Source organism: Trichechus manatus, unplaced genomic scaffold (assembly GCF_000243295.1).
Source record: "Trichechus manatus latirostris isolate Lorelei unplaced genomic scaffold, TriManLat1.0 scaffold00122, whole genome shotgun sequence".
In the NCBI taxonomy this organism is placed as follows: Eukaryota; Metazoa; Chordata; class Mammalia; order Sirenia; family Trichechidae; genus Trichechus; species Trichechus manatus.
This window is the reverse complement of record NW_004444058.1, coordinates 3,193,782-3,213,919: the sequence shown is the minus strand read 5'-3', so window position 1 is coordinate 3,213,919 and position 20,138 is coordinate 3,193,782. Positions and strand designations below refer to the sequence as shown.

At 63.0% G+C, this 20,138-nt stretch overlaps 2 protein-coding genes across 2 annotated transcripts; one reads left to right on the top strand and one right to left on the bottom strand.

Moving 5' to 3' along the window:
• Window positions 1-865: 865 nt before the first annotated feature.
• On the bottom strand, window positions 866-15,559 carry ACAP3 (ArfGAP with coiled-coil, ankyrin repeat and PH domains 3). Its single transcript, XM_004384345.2, has 24 exons — window positions 15,449-15,559; window positions 11,476-11,533; window positions 10,422-10,541; window positions 10,167-10,220; window positions 9,048-9,106; window positions 8,032-8,215; window positions 7,657-7,701; window positions 7,475-7,570; window positions 7,315-7,389; window positions 6,440-6,451; window positions 5,621-5,733; window positions 5,467-5,518; window positions 5,091-5,191; window positions 4,904-5,015; window positions 4,389-4,597; window positions 4,240-4,309; window positions 4,049-4,143; window positions 3,710-3,933; window positions 3,420-3,527; window positions 2,355-2,453; window positions 2,031-2,251; window positions 1,659-1,768; window positions 1,466-1,576; window positions 866-1,013 (listed from the first exon to the last, which is right to left on the bottom strand). Exons 1-24 carry the CDS (start codon window positions 15,493-15,495, stop codon window positions 866-868), a joined length of 2,523 nt encoding a protein of 840 aa, XP_004384402.1. The 5' UTR covers window positions 15,496-15,559.
• Window positions 15,560-16,811: 1,252 nt separating this feature from the next.
• PUSL1 (pseudouridine synthase like 1) lies at window positions 16,812-20,135 on the top strand. Its single transcript, XM_023738787.1, has 8 exons — window positions 16,812-16,885; window positions 17,103-17,160; window positions 17,320-17,507; window positions 17,694-17,843; window positions 17,927-18,097; window positions 19,058-19,112; window positions 19,189-19,360; window positions 20,128-20,135. The coding sequence occupies exons 1-8, from the start codon at window positions 16,812-16,814 to the stop codon at window positions 20,133-20,135; spliced, it is 876 nt and encodes a 291-aa protein (XP_023594555.1).
• Window positions 20,136-20,138: the final 3 nt, after the last annotated feature.

Sequence of the window (20,138 nt, the reverse complement as noted above, 5' to 3'; positions counted from 1 at the left end):
CAGGACGCCAGCGTCCAGCAGGGGCTGAAGCTCCAGGCCAAAGCCCCATCCACTCAGCACCCTCACAGCCCAGCTTGGATGCTGGGGTCACTAAGTGAGGTACACGGGGTTGATCCCTGGATGGGCCACCCCTCCCTGCCCTGGCAAGGCACTGGAAGCCAGCCACCGGCCTTGGGGCCTAGAGGAGGGGTTCTGGGGGCGTGTAAGAGGGACTCAAGTGGCAGGCCAGTGTTCTGGGACAGTAAAAGTGGGGCACGAGGTGACACAGGCTCTGAGGACAGAGGGTGTGAGGTGACACAGGTCCCACGAGGTGACCCGGCTTCCACAAAGTGACCCAGGCCCAAGGGCAGAGAGGGCACAAGGTGACACAGGCTCTAAGGCAGAGAGGGCACAAGGTGACATGGGCCCCCCAAGGTGACCCGGGCCCCAGGTCTGAGGGGCACACACGAGGTGACCCAGACCCCAAGGGCAAAGAGGGCACGAGGTGACATGGGCCTTGAGTGGTTTGTGGTGTGAGCAACCCAGGTCCCAGAGGAAGGCATGGGTCACTTGAAGACAAAGGGTCCCCAGGAGAGGTGAGGGGCACCATGTGATACAGCCTCCCTCTCTGGGAGAACCTAGGGCTTGAGGAGACAGTGCTGGGGTCCCTCTCCCCTCCCGGGGGGTCTGGGCAGTTCAGAGGAGGGAAGGGTGGGCGAGCAGCACACGAGGAGCACCCAGCATGGGGCTGTTGGAAGTGGGCCCAGGTGTCATCACAGGCAGGGCCAGGGGTGGGCAGGGCCGGGGTCTCCAGGGGCATGCAGGGTGGCCAGGCCGGCGGCCGGGTGCTGGGGAGGGGTCCCTCAGCTTCCCGGCCGGCCCGGCCCTAGCTCTCCTCCAGGTGGAGGCCAATGAACTCCTGGATACACCGGCGGTACTGGAGCTCGGTGGGGCTGCTGCCCACCAGCGGGCCCGGCTGGCCTGGCGGTGCCTCGGCCTCACGCATCTCCTCGGTCATGCGTGCCAGACGGAGCCTGGGGGCCGGCATCGTGAGGCAGACACCCAGTGTCTACCCAGGGAAGACGCTGCACTGCCACCCCGCCTCAGAACCCTGCCCAGCCACGAGCACCACGTCTACAATCCCATTGTCATCGAGTTGATTCTGACTCACTGTGACCCTATAGGACTGAGTAGAACTGCCTCATAGGGTTTCCAAGGAGCAACTGGTGGATTTGAGCTGCTCACCTTTTGGTTAGCAGCTGTAGCTCTTAACCACTGCACCACCGTGACTCCCCACCTGCAACAGATCCCCCCAACTCTGTCCCACCCCGCCCTGCGAGGATCCCCGGCTTCTCCGACCCTGCCCTGACCCATGGACCACCCAGCCCCAGGACCCTGCTAGGAATCGATCCCTGTGAGAACTCTGCTCCACCCAACAGATCCCCACCCTGCGGACCCCCACCCCAAGGACCCCACCCACACTCACAAGGTGACAATGTCCGCATTGGCCGCCTGTACCGCAATGCTCAGCGGGTCTTGCTGGTCATCGTCCAGGGCGTGCTGCTCGGCCCCCCGCTTCAAGAACAGGCAGACTTGGCTACGGGGCAGGAGGGGGCGAGTTGGGCCAGGCCTAGGGTACCACGGCGGGGGCGGAGGCACAGGCGAGGCAGGGTACTCACCCAGTGTGGCCCAGGAGCGTGGCGTGGTGCAGGGGCGCTCTCCCCCGGCTGTCTCTTTGGTTCACATCAGCTCCATTTTGCAGAAGGAATTCACAGATGATCAAGGAGCCCTGTAGGGTGCGGGCAGGTCAGGCTGAGCCAAGGAAAAGTACCCCCCCACTGCCCCCTCCACCCGATCCGGCGATGGGTGCCCTAGCCAGGTCCAAGCCTGGCCTCCGCAGGAGGACAAGGAGCCCTTGTGTGGGTACCACGGAAGGGCAGGTCAGGAATATTCAAATGCAGCCACATTATGAAAATGTGCATCAAATGATGCAAATGAGCCCCAGTGCCCCCTCCTGCCAGTGCCCTGGATCCCACCACCCTTCCACTCACCCCAAGCACAGCCTGGACCAACGTCGTCTTGCCTTCGTCCTCTGAGTCAGCCCAGTTGACCTCAGCTCCATGGGCCAGCGCCGCGGCCAGCGCGGGAAGGTCGCGAGTGCGCGCAGCACGGTGTGCTAGGAGCCCTGGGTGCAGCTCACGTACATCGGCCAGGCCCCAAGCCTCTGCCTCCCCGTCCGCCTCGCCACTGGACCCCTCCGACTCCCCACCCTCTGCAGGAAGAGGTGCAGTCAGGGGCAAGGACACGGCTGGGGGCGCTCAGGGGGCACCCCGGGGCAAGGGAGGCGCCACGGGCACAGCGGGTTGCACACCCACCCTCCTCTGTGACGCTGTCCACCACGGAGCCCGCGCCAAAAGCAAGTACATCGGAACTGCCGTCTGAACTGCCGCCTAGGCCACTGTCATTGCTCAGACCTGTGGGGCCCAAAGGCATAGGGGTTCCTGGGTGCTGGAGGTCCCGCACTCCTCCAGGCCCCCGGGGGGAAAGGCAGAACCCCAACCCTCCCAAGGACAGCTTGGCGCCAGGCAAGCCACAGTCTTTGAGAGGGTGCAGCAGCGCCCTCTGCTGCCCGCTGTTACCCCCACACGGCCCCCATCAGCCCTGCCGGCTCCTGGCTCCTGGCTCCTGGCTCCTGGCTCCTGGCCCCTGTCCAGTCCCTTCTGCCCACACTGCCCAGGAAAGCACTGCACAGTATCCTAGGCCAGTGGGCGCTGATAAATGTTTAACAACCAGCCCTGGGGTGGGGGGTGGGGCTGGCTTGTAGCATTTGCCAATTTCTGTGGTGTATAAAGATGCCCACCAGCCGATTCTGAGCAAAGTTGGGAAAAGATGCACACAATTGTCTCCTGTGAGCCAGCTCCTGCATACCACTGCCCAGGCTCCCCAGCACGCTTGTGCGTGTGTATACAAACACACACACATCCCTGGGTGCAGACACACACCTGGGTGCACGTGGCCATACATGTATTCACAAGTCACACATTCACACATACACACCTGTGTACATACAGCCACACACACATTCACATACACACATTATTCTTATCGGCGACTGACCCTTCAAGTCACTGTTCCAGCCTTAGCCCCAACCAAACCAAACCCACTGCCATTGAGTTGGTTCCAACTCATAGCCCCACTGACCCCCAAATTTTCCCTACCCCTAGACCAGCCTCTTTTGCAACACTGGCTCCCCAGCCCAGTCTCTCCTTCCTGCAGGCATGCCTGGCCCTCCAGTCCCTGAGCAAGCGGCAGAACTGTCCACACCTGGGCACCCTCGAGGCAAGTCCTGCCCTTGGAGGCAAGCCCTCCAAAGGTCAGTAGCCTGGCTGGACCTGAGAGGGTGAGTGGCACAAGGATGAGGGGGGCTACCTAGGACTTACTGCGTGGACCCGCCCCGGCAGCCCCTGCATCGAAGTAGGAGAAGAGGGAGTCTAGTTCATCCGGGCAGAAGAGGGAATCCCGGCGGAACTTGCGCTCCAAAGTGCTGGCTGCAGGGAGGCAGAACTACAAGTTCAGATGGGGAAACTGAGGCCTAGGGTGGGATTGGCTACCTCAGATTGCGCTGGGAGTTGAACCTGTGAGCCCCTGCCTCCCACCCTCTAGGCCTCTCGCCCAACCACCTGGGGGTCTGGGGTTTGGTGAGCATGCAACTAGCTGGCGACCCTGGTACCTGAGGACAGGGCCACGACAGAGGGCAGGGTGGGCTCAAGCCGGACCTTGCGACGGGCAGTGGGAGCCTGGGGAGAGCTGTGGTGCCGCTGGCACTTCTGCGTCCGCCAACGCCGGGGCCCTGACCCCTTGTCAGTTGGCGCCTCCCGATCCGGTGCTGCTGGCAGCTTCCGCAGGAACTTCTTTTCCACATATTTGTCCTTGATCCAGGCCTCCTTATCCTGCCTAGACCGGGGCAAACGTCAGGTGGACTCAGGCAGGGCACCCCAGCTGGGCAAGCCACATCCCCTCACCTGGAGCTGCCAAGGCTCCCTGGCCCAGCCAGCTGCAACCCTCTCACCTGGGGCTGTTGGCCGTGGGCTTCCTGCTGCCCAACTCCTCGCACTGGGCCTCATAGATCTGGTTCACAGTGCTGTTTCCAAGCTCACACATTAGCTATGGGAGATGGGCGCAGGGTGTCAACTGCAGCTGGCAGACCCCAGCAGCCGGCCCCACGTGGCCCAGTGGCCTGCATCCAGCCCCTGCACCCACCTTCAGAAGCTCCGGCTCCCATGAGTCCAGTGTCAGGGACCGCACCTTGGAGCAGTGAACACCCAGGCTCCTGGAGGGTGAGGGGCAGGACCAAGTCAGGGTGCCCCCCTGCTGCCCCAAGCCCAGGTCCACCCACCACCGGCGCCCACCTGTGGATGCCCGAGCACTCGATGCAGAGCAGCACGCCCAGGTTGATGCTGGCCCAGCGGGGGTCCGGCTGGCCGCAGTCGCCACACTGGCTGTTGCCGGCTACGTTCTGCATGCGCTGCAAGGTGCTCTCAGCCTTGGCACTGCGCTCCCTCGAGTCCGAGGCAGAGTCGATACTGCTCGTGGATGGGGACGCGGTGCGGTCTAGCCTCTGGGGGTCAGGGAGATGCAGTGGGGAACACTCAGCCCAAACGGCACCAGCCTCACCTGTACCTCAGTTTCCCTACCAGGACCCCTCCTCCTCAGTCAAAGGAGCCAGCATAGACCAAAGCCCCTGAAGCACAAGCCTGCATACACGTGTGCTCGCACACGCACACATGCATGCATGCACAGGTGTGCACCCACATACATGTGCTCACAAGCACACATGCACACATATGTGTGCAGCCTGCAGGGGTCATCTCACAGCAGCCGTGAGTGTGTGCACACACGTGTGCAGGGCGTGGGGAGGGCACACCTCACTGTAGCAGCTGTCTGGGCTCTCCCGGTAGGCAGAGGCGATGCTGGCCTGCACAGCTTGAACCCAGGCCTGCCGAAGCTTCTCTGAGTCAGCCTGCAGCATGCAGCTCCTGGAGGCAAGGGACCATCAGGCCAGATGGGCAGTGATGCCCCCTACCCTCCACCCCCAGGCTTCACCTTCTCACTTGGTGGGCGACACAACCTCGAAGCAGAACCTGCGCTCGATGTCCTCACAGGGCTTCACAGAGCATAGGCGAAGGTCATCCACCACCACGGTCAGTGCGTCCTGTGGGTGGCACCACCACTGGCCCCAGCTCAGCATCCCAGCCCAGCCCCCAGCCCCACCCTGATTATTATTTACCGCTCAGACTTAGAGAAGACACAGACCACCTGAGCCTCAAGTATTCTCATTCCTGTCTCCAACCCTCTGGGCCCCTGACCATTTGGCTTTGTGTCCATAAGTGTCCTCAGCCTGTGCTGACCCCACTGACCAGCCCACCCATGGTCCAGGTAGGGGAGGGGCCCAGCCAGTGGTGATTCCAGCCCAGCCCCAATGCTCACCTTGAGCTTCTTCTGGTAGACCAGCTGGCTGTTCTGAATGGAAAACCAGCGCCTAGTAGGGTGAGTGGGGTGCAGAGGTCAAGCAGAGCTGCCCCTATTTCTCCTCCAGCCCACCCCGGCCTGCCTCCCAACCCTGCCTGCACCAGGCCTTCACCGATTCCACGTCTTGAAGGCGTTGCTGGCCCTCTTGAAGAGGTAGCCCTCCATCACCACACCGCTGGGCGCATCCACGTCAAACTCTGCCTTGGACTCGTCATAGGAGAAGTCCTGGGGAGGTCAGGCCTGTCCCTCAGCAGTGCCCCCTAATCCCTCCATGTGAAGGCTGCAGTGGGTACTTGCTGGAGTAGCCACACAGGCTGCATGGACACATGTGACCCTATGTTCTCAGACATGAGACCCTTGACACTTCCTGACCCTCATGTTTGGGCCCAGAAGCCCCTCTCACTCAGCTGGGGTTTTAGCATCAGCCTGCCTCCCCAGTCTTAGAAGGACAAGTAGGCTCTGGGACCAGGAAGGAAGCTACCCCCCCGCCCCCCGCATCCCACATCCTGAGCCCATTCAGGCTGCCAGCTGGGCCTGTCATCTAGCGCCTGACAGAGCCCCATTTACACTGGGGCACTGAGCCCTGTGTGTGGGAGTGCAGTGGACCCGGAGATTGCGGCAGAGGAGAGGAGGGCCCGCACCTGCTCCCAGCCTGGGTGGGGGAGGCAGGGACAGCTGCTGCTGCCCCCACGACCCATGGTCCAGGCTCAGCCCACGTCCTGCTGGTACCAGCCGCCGCTCACACCCATGTGCACACAGGTGCCGGAGACAGGCCTCGAGAGCGTCCCCTGCGGGATCGTGGAGCTCTGGGGCCAGTGGAGGTGTCCTTGGTGCTGAATCACCCAAGGGGCGGGGGAGGCCAGAGGCCCCACCCAGCCTGGTGTGCCCCACCCCCACTCCCCACATACCCGGAGGGTGGATGCTCACTCACCTGCAGCAGCGTCTGCAGGGCCAGAGGAAAGTAGCGGGGGAGAGAAAGCCAGTGAGTACCACCCACCCTGCCCTGGCCCCCATGCAACAAGATTGTCGCCCCACCCAGCCCCCAACCCCACCCCCGGCCCAGGGATTGACAGCCCCTCCCCAGCCCCACCCCACCCCCAGCTCCCACAGGCCTCTCCGTAGTCCCGGAATAGGCTCCCCTGCTTGCCACCCACCTCTCCCCTCCTAGCTGTGGGGGCAGCTGTTTGGCAAGTGAGCAGAGGCCTCAGAAGGAGCCAGCGTCTGAGGCCACCCCTGGCCTCCAAGAGGGAGCAGGACCCCAGGGAAAACCAAAAACCAAACCCTTTGCGGGTGAGTTGATTCTGACTCATAGTGGTCCTATAGAATAGAATAGAACTGCCCCATAGGGTTTCCAAGGCTGTTGTAATTTTTATGGAAGCAGACTGCCACATCTTTCTCCCGTGGAGCACTTGGGGGCATTCAAACCACCAACCTTTGGGTTAGCAGCTGAGCACTTAACCACTGTGCTACCAGGGCTCCTTCGGACCCCAGGGACCCAGCTCAAACCACAAGGTCCGTCCCACAAGGGGGCCTAGCCTCCACCCAACCCAGCCCAGGCCACTAGGTGCCCGCAGCCCCTCCCACCCCACCAGTCAGGCCCCTCAGGGCCCTCTTCCTCTGGCTCCCACACACCTAAGAGTAGCATGGCAGAGTGAACGTGACTGGGGCCAGGTGGGCAGGCCTGGGACAAAGGCTGGGTCATGTGTGTGCTAGGGTGGGCCTCCCTGAGGTCGAGGATAGGCGACGAGGGGCAATGCTTCCCCCCGCCACACACACATAGGGTGGGGTGAGTAGGCTGGGCCTCACCCTCTGCTGGATAGCAGCATGCTTGCGCTCCATCTCCCTCTTCTCCACAGCTGAGTCAATCACCAGCTGGTCCAGCTGTGGGCGGGGCCAGCATCAGGGAGGGCTGTGGACACCCACCTCCCCAAGACCTTGCCCTGGCCCTGCCCCTCCCACGGCTCACCTCGGCTGCCAGCTTCTTCATGTAGGGGTCCAGCTGGTGCAGGAGGCTGTAGCCTTGCTGGAAGAAGCTGTACTGGGCGTGCATGAATGATAGCATCTGCAGGGGGGTGGGGGGGGCACAGGTGAGGCCCGCCCTATGTGGCAATGGACACCTGCAGCCACCCACCCTGCCCCTGAACTCACAGAATCCAAGATCTCAAACTTCTTCTTGGCCTGGAGGACGTTGATCTGCCAGAAGAGGGAGCGAACAGGTGAGGGCTGCCAGGGACGTACCTTGCCAGAGTCCACTAGGGCTGCTTGTATTTCTCTGTAACCCCAGGATATCCTCAGCTCCCTGCACTTGTGCCAGCCCCTTCCTCCAATGGTCCTGGAGCTCCTGTGTCTGCTCCCACTGCCAACACAGCCAGGCTTGTCCCCACCTCTGGCCTTGAGCTGGGCATCCCACACGAGCTGTCCCTTGCCCAGTTTCGCAGGACCTGGCATCTCTGTCCCGGCCCACTGCCTCCTACAGGAAGCCCTCCCACTGTTTCAGGAGCTGCTCCACCGCCTGGGGCTGACCTGCAGCACGTAGTCCAGCGCCAGGTGGCGGAAGCACTTTCGAGTGAGGGTCAGGGCGCCTGTGGCCTCTTCTACCTCATGGGGCCGATGTCGAGGCGCCTGGGCATTCCTCACCAGGGACAGCTCCATGTCCTCACGGACCTTGTCAAACTGCTTCTTGGTCTCCTTGAACTTGCGCACGTCCCTGGGGCCAGTGAGGTTAGTGGTCAGAGATGGGGGGGAGGGGTGCACACTGGCACTCATGCCCTGGGGTCTCCCTTGTCCCATTCCTCACCTCCCTTCCTCATCCTCCCCTCCTGGCCCTTCCACACACTCTAGTCCTGCCGGCTTCTGCCATTGCAACTGCTCCTCCCCAGGTCACATCCAGCCATCACCCCCACCTCCTCTTCCGTGCTCCAAGGCATCCAGCCTGGCCTTCCTCCCGCCTCAGTCGCCTCCCTCCCTTCCAGGGTTTGGTCCATCCCAGGGAGATCCTCAGCCTTCCTTCCGAGGGTGCCTTCCTTTGGATTCCAGACTTATCTACCCAATGCTACCTCCCCACTTGGGTGCCCCACAGGCACTCCAACTGCACACACTTGATGTTGGATTCTACCCCCACCCCCAGGTCTCACCCTGACCCCTCCAGAGATCATGGCACCACCTCTCCACACAGGTCACACCCCACATTGCCCCACCCCTGCTGAAAGCCCTCCTCGACTGCCAGAGGTGTCCCTGCCCGAGACCACTGTTCCCTGGGCAACTAGCCCTGCCCACCTCGCAGCCTTTGCCCCTGCTAAGCCCCCCTCTAGCCTTGAGGCTGCAAGCCAAGGTCACCTGGCCGGGGCAACCCCAGCCCTCCAGGAGGTAATGCACAGCAACACACTGCTCCTCCCTCCAGCATCGGGCCCCAACCCCCAACATTGGCGCAGTTTCCTGGTAGGTGTCATGGCTCCCCCACTCTGCCTCACCAGGAGGACATCGGCCCAGGGGAGGATCTCGGGGCCGGGAGAAGTCTGGGGGCCACAGGTACCACTCACTCTTTGACGAAGTTGTGGAGCTGTTGCCGCACAGACCTCTGGGCCTGGTCAAACAGGATCTGGAGGTGTGGGAGGGTAGGGGGGCATTAAGGGACTGTCCCCACAAGGTCCCAAAGGCAAGGTCCCCATGCCCCCAGATGAGAACCAGGCCTGGGAAAGCCCCCTAGCCCTGCCCAGGCCCCTAGCTCAGCCAGGGGAGTGTGCAGCACCCCCTCCACCACAGACCTGCCCAAGAAAGGACCCCAGGGGGAGTGGCGTTAGCGCCCAGAGGCAACAGCTGTGACCACCTGCCTATTCCCCTCTGGGCTCTCAGCCAGGCTGAGGCCAGAGCTGCTTGGATAGGCCCATCCTATCAGGCCCACTTCATGGTGTCCAGATAGGGAGCACCATGAGACCCCTGCCCTTCTGGACCTGAAGGTGGCTTTGAGGGTGACCACCAGCCACAGCCTGGGGCTGCGGGAGAAAGGCCTTGGGTTGGAGCCTGGAGCCCCTGAGGGCACCTGGCCAGGGAGGGGGCAGGGGTGGAGATGGGAGCTGGAGGGGTCTTCTGGGTTCCCTCCAGCACTGATGGGACCCAGAATCAGCTTGCAGGGCTGGGCCCTGGACCTGGGGCAGGCAGGCAGACAATAGACAGACAGACAGAAAGTTCATTTCCGAACTTCCCCAGGGGTGGGGCATGTTTAGTCTGGGGCTCTGGTTCCCACGCCCAGGTTGGACCACCCATGTGCCGGGTCTGCACTCAGGCCTTGGGCAGGCAGGGACACAGGCCCTGGTGGCAGTGGGTCCTACAGGGGCCACAGGGTCAGCTACGAGAGACTTCCGGGCCTGGCTGGAGACCCTCTGCCTGGGCCTGGGCTGTGGCCCTGCCTGGTCACCTCAAGGGTCCAGGTACCACACCATTGTCTGGCCCTTACTTGGCACACACCAAAGGCTTCAGTGGGACCCCCGGCCCCCACCCACGGGCTCTCAGGGGACAGCTACCCACACCCTGGAACTGCCAAAATGTGGCCCCCACCCAGTGAGACATTTGGAGAGCTCCATTCCTGCTGGGTAGGGCTTGGGGGGCTGTAGGGTGTAGGGCTGTGGCGGAGAGAGGAACTGTGGGGGGGTGGGGCTCACCATGTGGTAGTTGACCATCTCCTGCAGGCTATCTCCAAACCTCTGTAGACATTCCTGGGGGGAGGGTGGGATGAGAGGACTCCATACTGGGCAACAGATCCCCACCCCTACCCCAGGCCCCTCACCCAGGCCTTAGAGCCACACCCTTGGCCAAGCACTGACACCCACCTGCTCCTGGGGCTAGGCACCCTGCAAGGGGCTATGGAGGGTCCTGGGAAGCACCCCCCCCGCCAATCCCCGGCCAACGTCCCTCACCGAGATGACGCTGTCGCCCTGGCACTGCCGTGACAGGTCTCGGACACCGCCCAGGAAGAGTCTGTTGGTAGTGATGTAGGCCTTGCCAGCCTCGATCATGCCGCTGCAGAGCCGGACCAGCTGTCGGTGGGGGTGGGGACGGTGAGGGCCTAAGTTCCTCCAGGCCCACTCTTTGGCACCGGCCCTGCCCAGAATCACAGAGGGAACTACCCCAAGATGGGACGCCCAGGCTGGCCAGAATTTAACTGGGGCCCACCGGTCCCCTATGTGGCTGGGGCTGGGGCTAAAAGGGGCTGCCACCCCTGAGTCCACTGTCCACAGGGCTCCAGAGGGCCTGGGGCTGGGGCTAGGAGGGGCCTCCAGGACCAGGCATGGGGCATAAGGAGTCTGGGGACAAATGGCACTGCCTGGGCCTCAGCTCCAGAAGTAGGAGGTTCTACCAAAGGCCAGGGACCAGTCAGGGAACCCAGGGTGGAGGTGGCACGGAACCAGCAGTGTGGGGCTGGGTGGGGGGACCAGTCAGGGAACACAGGGTCAGGGGGCATGGGATCAGCAGTGTGGGGCCAGGGGGACCAGTCAGGGAGCTCAGTGTGAAGGGGGCATGCGACCAGCAGTGTGGGGCCAGGGGGAACAGCCGGGACCCCAGGGCTGGGAGGAGCATGGGACCAACAGTGGGGCTCACAGGATGCTGAAGCCTGCCCTTTCCCTTCCCTGTCTGTTGTCTCGGCCCGCAGCACCCCACCCCCCGTCACGCTGAGGCACCACCCAGCGGACAGTAGGACTAGACGGGAGGACACGGAGGGTCTGGGAATCCCCAAGTCCACCGCCACCTGATAGGAGGAGACTCAGGGCAGACGAAGGTGTGTGCATGTGGCAGATGCACCTGGGACACATGGGGCCTCATGACACATGTGAGTTCACACCCACACAGGGGCAGGTAGGCACCAGTTAGCATGGCCTGAGGGTACAGCCTGCCCATTCAGGGGCTCCTCTGCATGCCGAGGCAGTGCTGGGCGTGGGGTCAGAGGCGTTGGGCTCTCCAGGTCCCCCTTACCTTGTCCAGCTTGGCTTCAATCTCAACCACGTCTGTCTCCACCTCATCAATGGTTGCCCTGGAGTAAGATGTGCCAGTCAGTGGGGCACCTGCCCTGAGCAGGGGTCAGGCAGGGGCTTCATCAACCCATGCAGGGGCTGAAGTGGGGAGGGGTCCATCATTGCTACCTATTCCCCACCCCCTCCACCCCTGCCCCTTGACCCTTAGGGGAGAGGTGGGCAGATCAGAAAACTGAGGCCTGGCCCTGGGAGGAGGTGGGGGCAGACTGTGACCCAGGTCTGGGACTCTGGAGCTGCCCCAGCACCCACCCCCACCCCTGGCAGAAAGAGGCCAGATTAGCTGTGATTCCCAACCTGGGGACAGAAAGTCAGACAAGCCATTAGCCCCTGAGGACAGAGACAGGGAGCCCCACACAAGGTGGAGTACACACAAGGCCATGACCCCAGCCCCTGGGGGCCTGACCCTTCCACTCCTTCAGGGCTTGTTCCATGGGGTGTGGAGGTGGGTGGCCTGTGGATGCAGGTTGTCAAGTAGCTGCTCTGTCTGTCTAGGCAGCATCTCAAAACCCCAGACCAGCTATAGGAGGGCGTGTCCCTCAGGCCACCCAACCTCAAAACACTACGTAGTACAGAGTCTGTCCCAGGGGAAGGGCAGGTCAGGCATTAGCAGAGCCCATGGCCCCCAGGACAGCCTGACAATGGGCTACTTGGACAGTGAAGAGTTAACATATGACATCACCGGAGAAGCCACGACAGAGAATCCCCGGAAGGAAGGCAGATGGATCTGGCACGTGACCGCCCCCCCCCCCACTGGCTCCAGGAACAGGAAATTGGGAAAAAGGGCCAGGATCCCGGCTGCTCCCCATCCCCCACAGCTGCTCTACTGGCAAGCTGGGCCCATCTGGCCTCCTGGGGATGAGGACAAGGCCTGGGGCTCAGGCCTGGCTGATGCTGGGTCCCAGGAGGCAGAACTTGGGGCGAGTAGCCCTACCCCAGGCAGAGGATCTGGCAGGGGGATGGCCCCACACCCACTACTGCCCTAGGATTTCTCAGTCTAGGGGAGGGGCCTGGGGTCATGTGGGTGTAACTCGTCCTTGATTGAGGAACTGGACAGCAGAGCTCCCCACGCTGCCCTAGCAGGGACCTTCTACGGTACTACCTGTCCAGCAGGCGTCTATACCTCTCTGAGCAGCCCCCATCCTCCCCAGGGGATAAGAGGACTGGAGTCTTGGGAGGGAATTGGGGGACGGAGGAGACGGAGGCGTCAGGAGCCTGGTAGTCCTGGCAGGATTTCCCTGAGGCCCGTCCCAGCCAGGAGAATGGCACCCTAGCAGTGAGCCCAGCCTGGCCTATCACCCCTGGACACTCTGAGGGTGGGGCAGGGAAGGAGCCAGCTGCCCAGGAGGTGGGGCTCCAGAGGGAGCCACTGCTTAGAGCCCCCCACCCCCTAGTGCAGTGTGGCGGGGGACAGGGTGGTCAACACCCAGAGCTGCTGCCTCCAAGGGCACCTGGGGCCCTGGGAGTCTCCAAGCAGGGCCACAATGGGAGCTGGGGACAAACCGGCCCCACTCTGGGAGCCCCATGCCCCTCTGCTCTCCCCTTCCGTGACCCCAGAGACCCAAGGCTTCCTCTTCAGGAGGAGGCAGGGGATGAGGTGCCAGCCGCCCCACCCACCCAAAGCTGTGACTCAGCACCCAAAGCCCCACCCAGGCGAGGGGGCACATAGAACAAGCGACGGCAGCTCCCTTCTGCAGCCGGGAGAGAGTCAGAGACCCTGGCCCACCATGAGTCTGGGGGCTGTCAGGCTCCACCCAGGCTGTTCACAACCCCCTCCCCTGCCAGGAGTAGGCAGCTGGGGCCAAATACCCCCCCGCTGCCAGGAAAGTCCAGTTACACTCTCAGGCAGCACCTGAGGTCAAGTGGACGTGACCCCAGGATGGGTTCCAACCCCAGTTCAGATGGCAGCCCCAACCCTAAATCACCCAGCCCAGCTCCTATGTGCTGCCCTGGGGACCAGGGTCTGAATCATCCTTACCACCCTACCCCACCCCACCCCACCCCACTCCACCCCACCCGCTGTCCCCTGTTGGCACTTTCTCAGGCAGTCCCTCCCTACTGGGAGGAGTCAGCCAGGCAGCCAGTACTTCCCCTAAGCCAGTGTGGGAGGGAAGGCCCAGGGCAAATGAGGTGTGGTGTTCCCTGGGTCCGACTGGTCCCCTCATGTTCAAGGCAGGGTCAGCCCTGACCCATCCACACCGGGAAGGGGAACATGAGGCTTCGGATCAGGAGATCAGGTCAAAGCCCCCACCATGCTCCCATACAGTCCCAGTTCTGGCCAGACAGGGACCAGTGGGTACCCAGGATCACAGGGTGCCTGAGCTACCCAGGCCCCCTCCCCTCAGTCATCACAGATAGAAAATGAGATAATGCAGAGGGTTGCCCCCAGCCCCTCTGCTCCATAGCCTGGGGCTGTTCTGGGCCGCACCCTGGGCATCCCTCACCCCAGCCTCCAGAGGCCTTCATGGCAAATGGGAGGCAGGATCCAGGGGTCTGCCCCGGCGCTGATCACCAAGGTACAGGCGCACTCATACCCAGCACCATCTCACGCACACCCCTAGCGCCCTCACCACACACATGCTGACCAAATACACATGTGCACAGAAGTGCAGTACACACGCTCATGCAAAATCACATGTGCATACATGCAGTGGCACAGAACAGACGTGTGTACCCACGGATACAGTGCACACATGTGCAGGCATGTGTGCCAGTGATGGGACTCATATAAACATGTGAACATGTTTATTCACTGACACAGTGCCTATGTGTGTGATAAACACACCACACGTGTTTTACACAGAGAGGTGGCCTGTGCATGCATATGCAGCCACCCATCATTCATACATACGTGTGTGTCATGCATGCCTTATGCAGCTCACCCACACATTCATGCACTCAGGAACAGAGGGCTTGCACCTCAGATGGTATACACAGAGGGACAGAGCTCACACGTGTGCACTGAGCACAGGTAGGATGCATCTGAGCAGGTGCACAACTGCAAACACCCCAGCACCTGGCACAGAGAAAGTGCTCCCTTACCACTTGCTAAATGTCCAATGAGTAAGGCAGAGTACACATTCGTGCATATGCCTGTGAAGATGTGGTGCACACAGGTGTGCATGCCTGCACACCCAGGAATGATAAATCCACACACCCAGGGGCAGACACAGCCCCTAACCACCCTGACGCCAACCTTCCCGTCCTGTTGGTTCTTGCAGCCCCACCCCTCCAGGCCCTCACCCTAGCCAAGCTGCCAACTTCAGGCACAGTCTGGCTCCAGCTGCCTGTCCCCCAGGTACTGTTGTAGACACACGGAGCAAGACAGAGACTGGGACTCAGACGGCCCAGGTCAAGGCCAGAACAGGACCCAGGGCCCACGAGGGTGTAGACCCTCTTGCTCAACCCCGCGCTGTGCTAGTGGCCATGGCATGAAGGTGCAGACACGGGGGTGGAAACTCCCACAGAAAGGTGGCCTTGCTCCACAGCTACTCAGCCTGACAAAGATGCGGGTTAAGGGCTGGTCCAGCCTCAAAGCGGCGCCCCGCCCCCAGCGCACATCCTCCGTGCGAGGTGACAAGCAAAAGAGGCATCTTTTGTTCCGGCTCCTCCGGGCTTTTGGGGGGCACGGGTAGCGGGGTGCAGGGCGGGCCGCACAGCCGTGGGGCTGCGGGCTTTGTCCGAGGCGGGGTCCTCCAGCCTACCAGTCTCTGGTCTGGTCCGTCCGGCTCTACCCATCACGGCACTGACCCGCTCCCTTCCCCGCCAGGCACAAAGGCTGCATCAACGCCCCCTCCCCCGCCGCCCATCCCCTGTCCGGCACCCCAGTGCCCAGAGGGAGGCGGCTGGGGTGCCAGCCCCATTGCCACAAAGGGCCCCGCGCGTCCCTGGGCTGGGATGGGGCCGAGCCCGCGCACCTGAACCGCGGCGAATCCTTGATGCACTCCTCGAACTCCACCGTCATGGCTGCGGCAGCCGGCCGGCTAGCTGGTTCACGACCGCGGCGCGCAGAGCGGCATCCCCGGCCTGCCCGGCCGCCGCCCGCTCCTCCCGCCCGCGTCTCGCTCGGCGCCCGACCGCCCGGAATGAGGCCGCGGGCCGCCCCACCCCGCCTGTCACCGCCAGGGAGCGTCGGCAAACTACGCCGCCCGCGCGCGCCGCCCGCTGTCACTGCAGGGGAGTGTCGGCAAACTCCTCCACCCGCGCGCGCCGCCCGGTGTCCACGCCCGGGAGCGTCGCCCACGCCCCTCCCTGAGGCGTTGTGTGCGGCCGGCTCTGACCCGTCGCCCGACTCGGAGAAGTTAGGCGGGCCCAGTGCAAACCGGCTTCACGAGCCGTGGATGGGGAGTTGGAACCGCCCCCGCCCGCTGCAGCAATCCTCTCTACTGCGCAGCGATTGCGCAACTCGCAACTCGGGGCGTTTGCAAAAACCACAGCTAGGAGGATTTGGCCAGAAAGCCGCGCGGGGCGGTGGGGCGAGAGGGGGGAGTGTTAGCGAGGAGGGAGGGAGTGAATGAGTGAGCTAGTGAATGAGTAAGGAATGAAGAAGTGAATAAATGAGTGAGTGAGTGAAGGAGTGAGTGCTTGCGTGCAGGAGCGGGCGCATCATCGGGTAGTTGTAGTGGGCGTTCCGCTGGGGGCCGGAACTTTGCACCCGCTCCCCAAGCCTGGTGGCGCAGTGGTTAAGCGCTAAGCTGCTAACCGAAAGATTGGCAGTTCGAACCCACCAGCCACTCAGCGGGAGACAGATGTGGCAGTCTGCTTCCGTAAAGATTAACCCACTGCCATCGAGTCAATTCCAACTCATAGCGATCCTATAAGACAGAGTGTAACTGCCCCATAGTGTTTCCAAGGCTATAAATCTTTACAGAAAAACAGACTGCCACGTCTTTCTCCCATGGAGCGGCCGGTGGGTTCGAACTGCCGACCTTTCGGTTACCAGCTGAGCGCTTTAACTGCTGCGCAACCAAGGCTCTTTCCGTAATGATTACAGCTTTGGAAACCTAATGGGGCAGTTCTACTCTGTCCTACGGGATCACTATGAGTGGAACGGACTCCACTGCAATGGGTTTGGTTTTGGCTCCCTAAGCCTGGCCCCGCCCCGTGCTCCCCGCTCTAGGGCGGGCGGCGGGGCGGGGCGAGCACGCACGCGCAGGCATGCCGGGGGCGTGACCCGGTGCGTGCGCGCGCGCGCGGCCAAACGTGCGCGCGCGGTCCCACGTGTGGTTTGCGCTGTCTGCCGGTGCGGCCCGGTACGTTTCCGCCCGGTTTGGCCCGGCCATGGGCTCGGCCCCGGCGGGCGCTGTGCGGGCGCGCTACCTCGTGTACTTCCAGTACTGGGGCACGGCCTTCAAGTACGTCCCGTCGCCTAGCCGCGCGCAGCCAGAGCAGAGGAGCCCGGGCCTGGGCGGGGGCGTGGGGCGCTAAATTTAGGATTGGCGCGTTCCAGTGCGCCTCCGGACATGCGATCCGAACTTTCGGGGGAAGGAAACAGCTTTGTTTGGAGTCCGAGGGCGGGCGGGGCTGGACTACGCGGCCTCGGCAGTGACCTCCACCCACCTCTGTCTGCAGCGGGGTCGCTGCCGTCAGGGGCGCCCAGCGCGCCATCGGAGTCCAAAACTTCCTGGAGGTGAGTCCCACTGGACGCCGAGAGGGGTGAGACCTCGGCTATCTTCGTGAGGTCAAATGGGAGCCCCACGGGTGCCTGGGGGACGCAGACCCGCCCTCGGGGCTCCGGCCCTTCCCTCCTCCGTGCTGCCCTCCCGGGCCCAGCTACTCTATCTGGCAGGAGGCCGCAGAGAGGCTGAATTCGGTCGAGCCCGTCAAGTTTACCATCTCCAGCCGCACAGATGCTGGTGTCCACGCACTGAGCAACTCAGCGCACCTGGATGTCCAGCGGCGCTCTGGCCAGCCACCCTTCTCCCCCGAGGTCCTGGCTGAGGCCCTCAACACCCACCTGAGACACCCAGCCATCAGGTATGCCCAGTGACCTGTCCCCCTGCTCTGGCTGGCTGACTTTTGTCCACTGCAGGCTGGAGAACAGGAAAGACTTTGGGTCTCGACAGAGCCCCTCGATTGGTGGTAGTGGTGGGCATGGCCCAGAGGTTTCTCCTTGGCAGGATAGTGGGGTCCTTCCCCAGTGCAGCCCACTGTGCTCCACAGGGTGGTGCGGGCCTTCAGGGTGCCCAGCAACTTCCATGCCCGCCACACAGCCACATCCAGGACCTACCTGTACCGCCTGGCAACTGGCTGCCCCCGGCCAAATCAACTCTCTGTGTTTGAACGAAACCTGTGCTGGGCACTGCGGGCTAAGTGAGTGTTGAGAGTGGGGAGGGGGCTGGTAGGCCCACCTGGCTGGCCCTCCCACCTGACTGCACACCTGGCTCCTCGCACAGCAGCCTGGACGTGGCCGCCATGCAGGAAGCTGCCCAGCACCTCCTGGGGACGCATGACTTCAGTGCCTTCCAGTCAGCCGGCAGCCCAGCCAAGAGCTCAGTGCGCACGCTGCGGCGTGCCACCGTGTCCCCTGGGCCTGCCAGCCCCTTCCTCAGTCCCCAGGAGAACAGGTGAGGAAGGGTCTGCACCTCAGCTGTGCCCCTGCGGCCACCAGCGCCAGGTCCAAAAGCTGCTGGGAGCTGAATGGAGCCCCCGCCCCTCGCCCTACATGCAGGCAGTGCAGGGGCAGGAATGGAGGCCAGAGGAGGCCAGGGTCTCAGACACCCACCAGCCCTGGCTAGATACATACCTAGTTGGAGGGTTGTGACCCAGATGGCTGTGAGCCTGCAGCTGTGGCCTCCCTGGGTGGGGTCCGGGGAGGCTGGGGACAGAGGACAGAGAATGTTCTCTTTCTCTATATGCCCCCACCCTGCCCCAATCTGGCAATCCAGTGATGGATTTTGGCAGCTGCTGAAAAGGTTCCAAGGGGGGGAGAGCTCTCAAGGCCAGTGGTTCCGGCCCAGCCCAGCAGGGGTGGGTTCCGCTGCCCCCGCTTACGCAGGGCGCCTCCGGGCAGGTGGTAGCTGCCAGGGCCCATTCTGAGGGAGGACGGACTTCTGCAGGGGGAGCCCGGGCTCGTGCCAAGCACCCCGGTGTGTGCTCCCGTCTCCAGCAGATGAGCTGGTGCCTGCTTTCCCTCAGCTGCTCTGGACCGCCTGGCAGGACCTCGGCCTCTCAGCATCTCCTCCTGAGAACCCTGGGACCGGCCGGGTAGTGGTCTGGGCTAGGCCACCCTCCCCCACAGCAATCTAACTTGTCCCCTCTTCCCCTTCCAGGAGCCTGTTTTCGTTTTTAGTTCCCCTCCCAGTGGTTTCACTTGGTGGTGGGGTGGTCAGTGAGGGTTCCCAGGGCCTAGGAGCCATGGGGACTACAGCTTGCGCGAGTCCCAGAGTTTAGCACTTGGTACCGGCTGGCCCAGGCCCTCATCTACCCGCGCACCCCCCACCCCCCGCCCTGCACAGTCTCACTCGGGGCTGGAGGGCTTGCCTTCAGTCAGACATCGCAGGACATAATAGTGCCTGTGTCTGCAGGGGACTGCAGTTCTGGAGCCTGGAGTTCGAGAGTCAGTCCTTCCTGTATCGGCAGGTGGGCTCCGTCCTGGGCTGGGGGGAAGGGGTGGAGGGGCTTGGGCCTACACAGCAGCCTCGCCTTGGTGTTGCAGGTACGGAGGATGACAGCGGTGCTGGTGGCCGTGGGGCTGGGGGTGCTGACGCCTGCCCAGGTGAAGGCAATCCTTGAGAGTAGGGACCCCCTGGGCAGGCACCAGACACGTGTGGCCCCAGCCCATGGCCTGTTCCTGATGGCAGTGCGGTACCCAGGCCTCGGGGACCTCGGTGAGAGACATGGGACTGGGAGGGGCCACCTGTGTCTCCCAGTGCCTGACCCTTCCTGGGGGGGTCCTCACTGGGGAGGGGGCACAGATGCTATGGGGTTCTTGGTGGCAGTGCTATCACAGCACTCTTATCTTCCTAGCAGACGGGAGTCTGGACTACGCCCAATGGGAAGGCCCAGGAGCTTGGGACAGAGGAGCCCCCAGCCAGCCCAGGGACCCCATGGATGGAGGTCCCGTGTGAAGGCTCTGGGTGTGGGTCCAGACCACCACACTCCCAGCGACCAGGAGGCAGCGCCTGCACAGAGGAGCAAGTTCCCTCCTTGCACATGACCAAGTGTGTCCTAGGGCCTGCCTCCAGCAGGCCCCAAGGCTCCTGGCCTCTGTGCCCTGCAGGTCAATAGGGTAGAAGCCACAGCTGACCTTTGACCCCTGGGTCAGGGCAACATGGCATGCTGGGCCAGCTCTGAGCGCCACCATGCTCTGCAGGGATCTGCCCCTTCATAACCACCAGGCTGTAGCCTGCTTGGCTGCTTGTCTCAGCCATGTGCATGTGGAGGTGTCCTCAGTCTCCCTATACCCCTTTGGAGCCCAGCGCCCACGACCTGGGTGCCATTGTGGAATGGGGGAGATGTGGGTATTCCCTGCTGTCAGGCCTGGCACCCACCCCCAAGGGAGTGAGCATCAAGGGAGCCCCCACAGGTCTGAGTTACTGGAAACTGCCCAGGAGCCTCCCCCCCCATCTCCCAGCCTCCCCCCCCCATCTCCCAGGAGGCTGAGAG

Bases quoted from the DNA above. Each gene is read 5' to 3' on its own strand.
- ACAP3 (XM_004384345.2), bottom strand. From the start codon at position 15,495: ATGACGGTGGAGTTCGAGGAGTGCATCAAGGATTCGCCGCGGTTCAG. The intron at 7,390-7,474 runs GTGAGCCGTGGG...CCCCGCCCACAG, and splicing joins TGAAGAAGCTGGCAGCCGAG to CTGGACCAGCTGGTGATTGA. The intron at 2,454-3,419 runs GTAAGTCCTAGG...TGGGCCCCACAG, and splicing joins TGCCGGGGCGGGTCCACGCA to GTCTGAGCAATGACAGTGGC.
- PUSL1 (XM_023738787.1), top strand. From the start codon at position 16,812: ATGGGCTCGGCCCCGGCGGGCGCTGTGCGGGCGCGCTACCTCGTGTAC. The intron at 16,886-17,102 runs GTACGTCCCGTC...CTCTGTCTGCAG, and splicing joins TACTGGGGCACGGCCTTCAA to CGGGGTCGCTGCCGTCAGGG. The intron at 17,508-17,693 runs GTATGCCCAGTG...TGTGCTCCACAG, and splicing joins CTGAGACACCCAGCCATCAG to GGTGGTGCGGGCCTTCAGGG.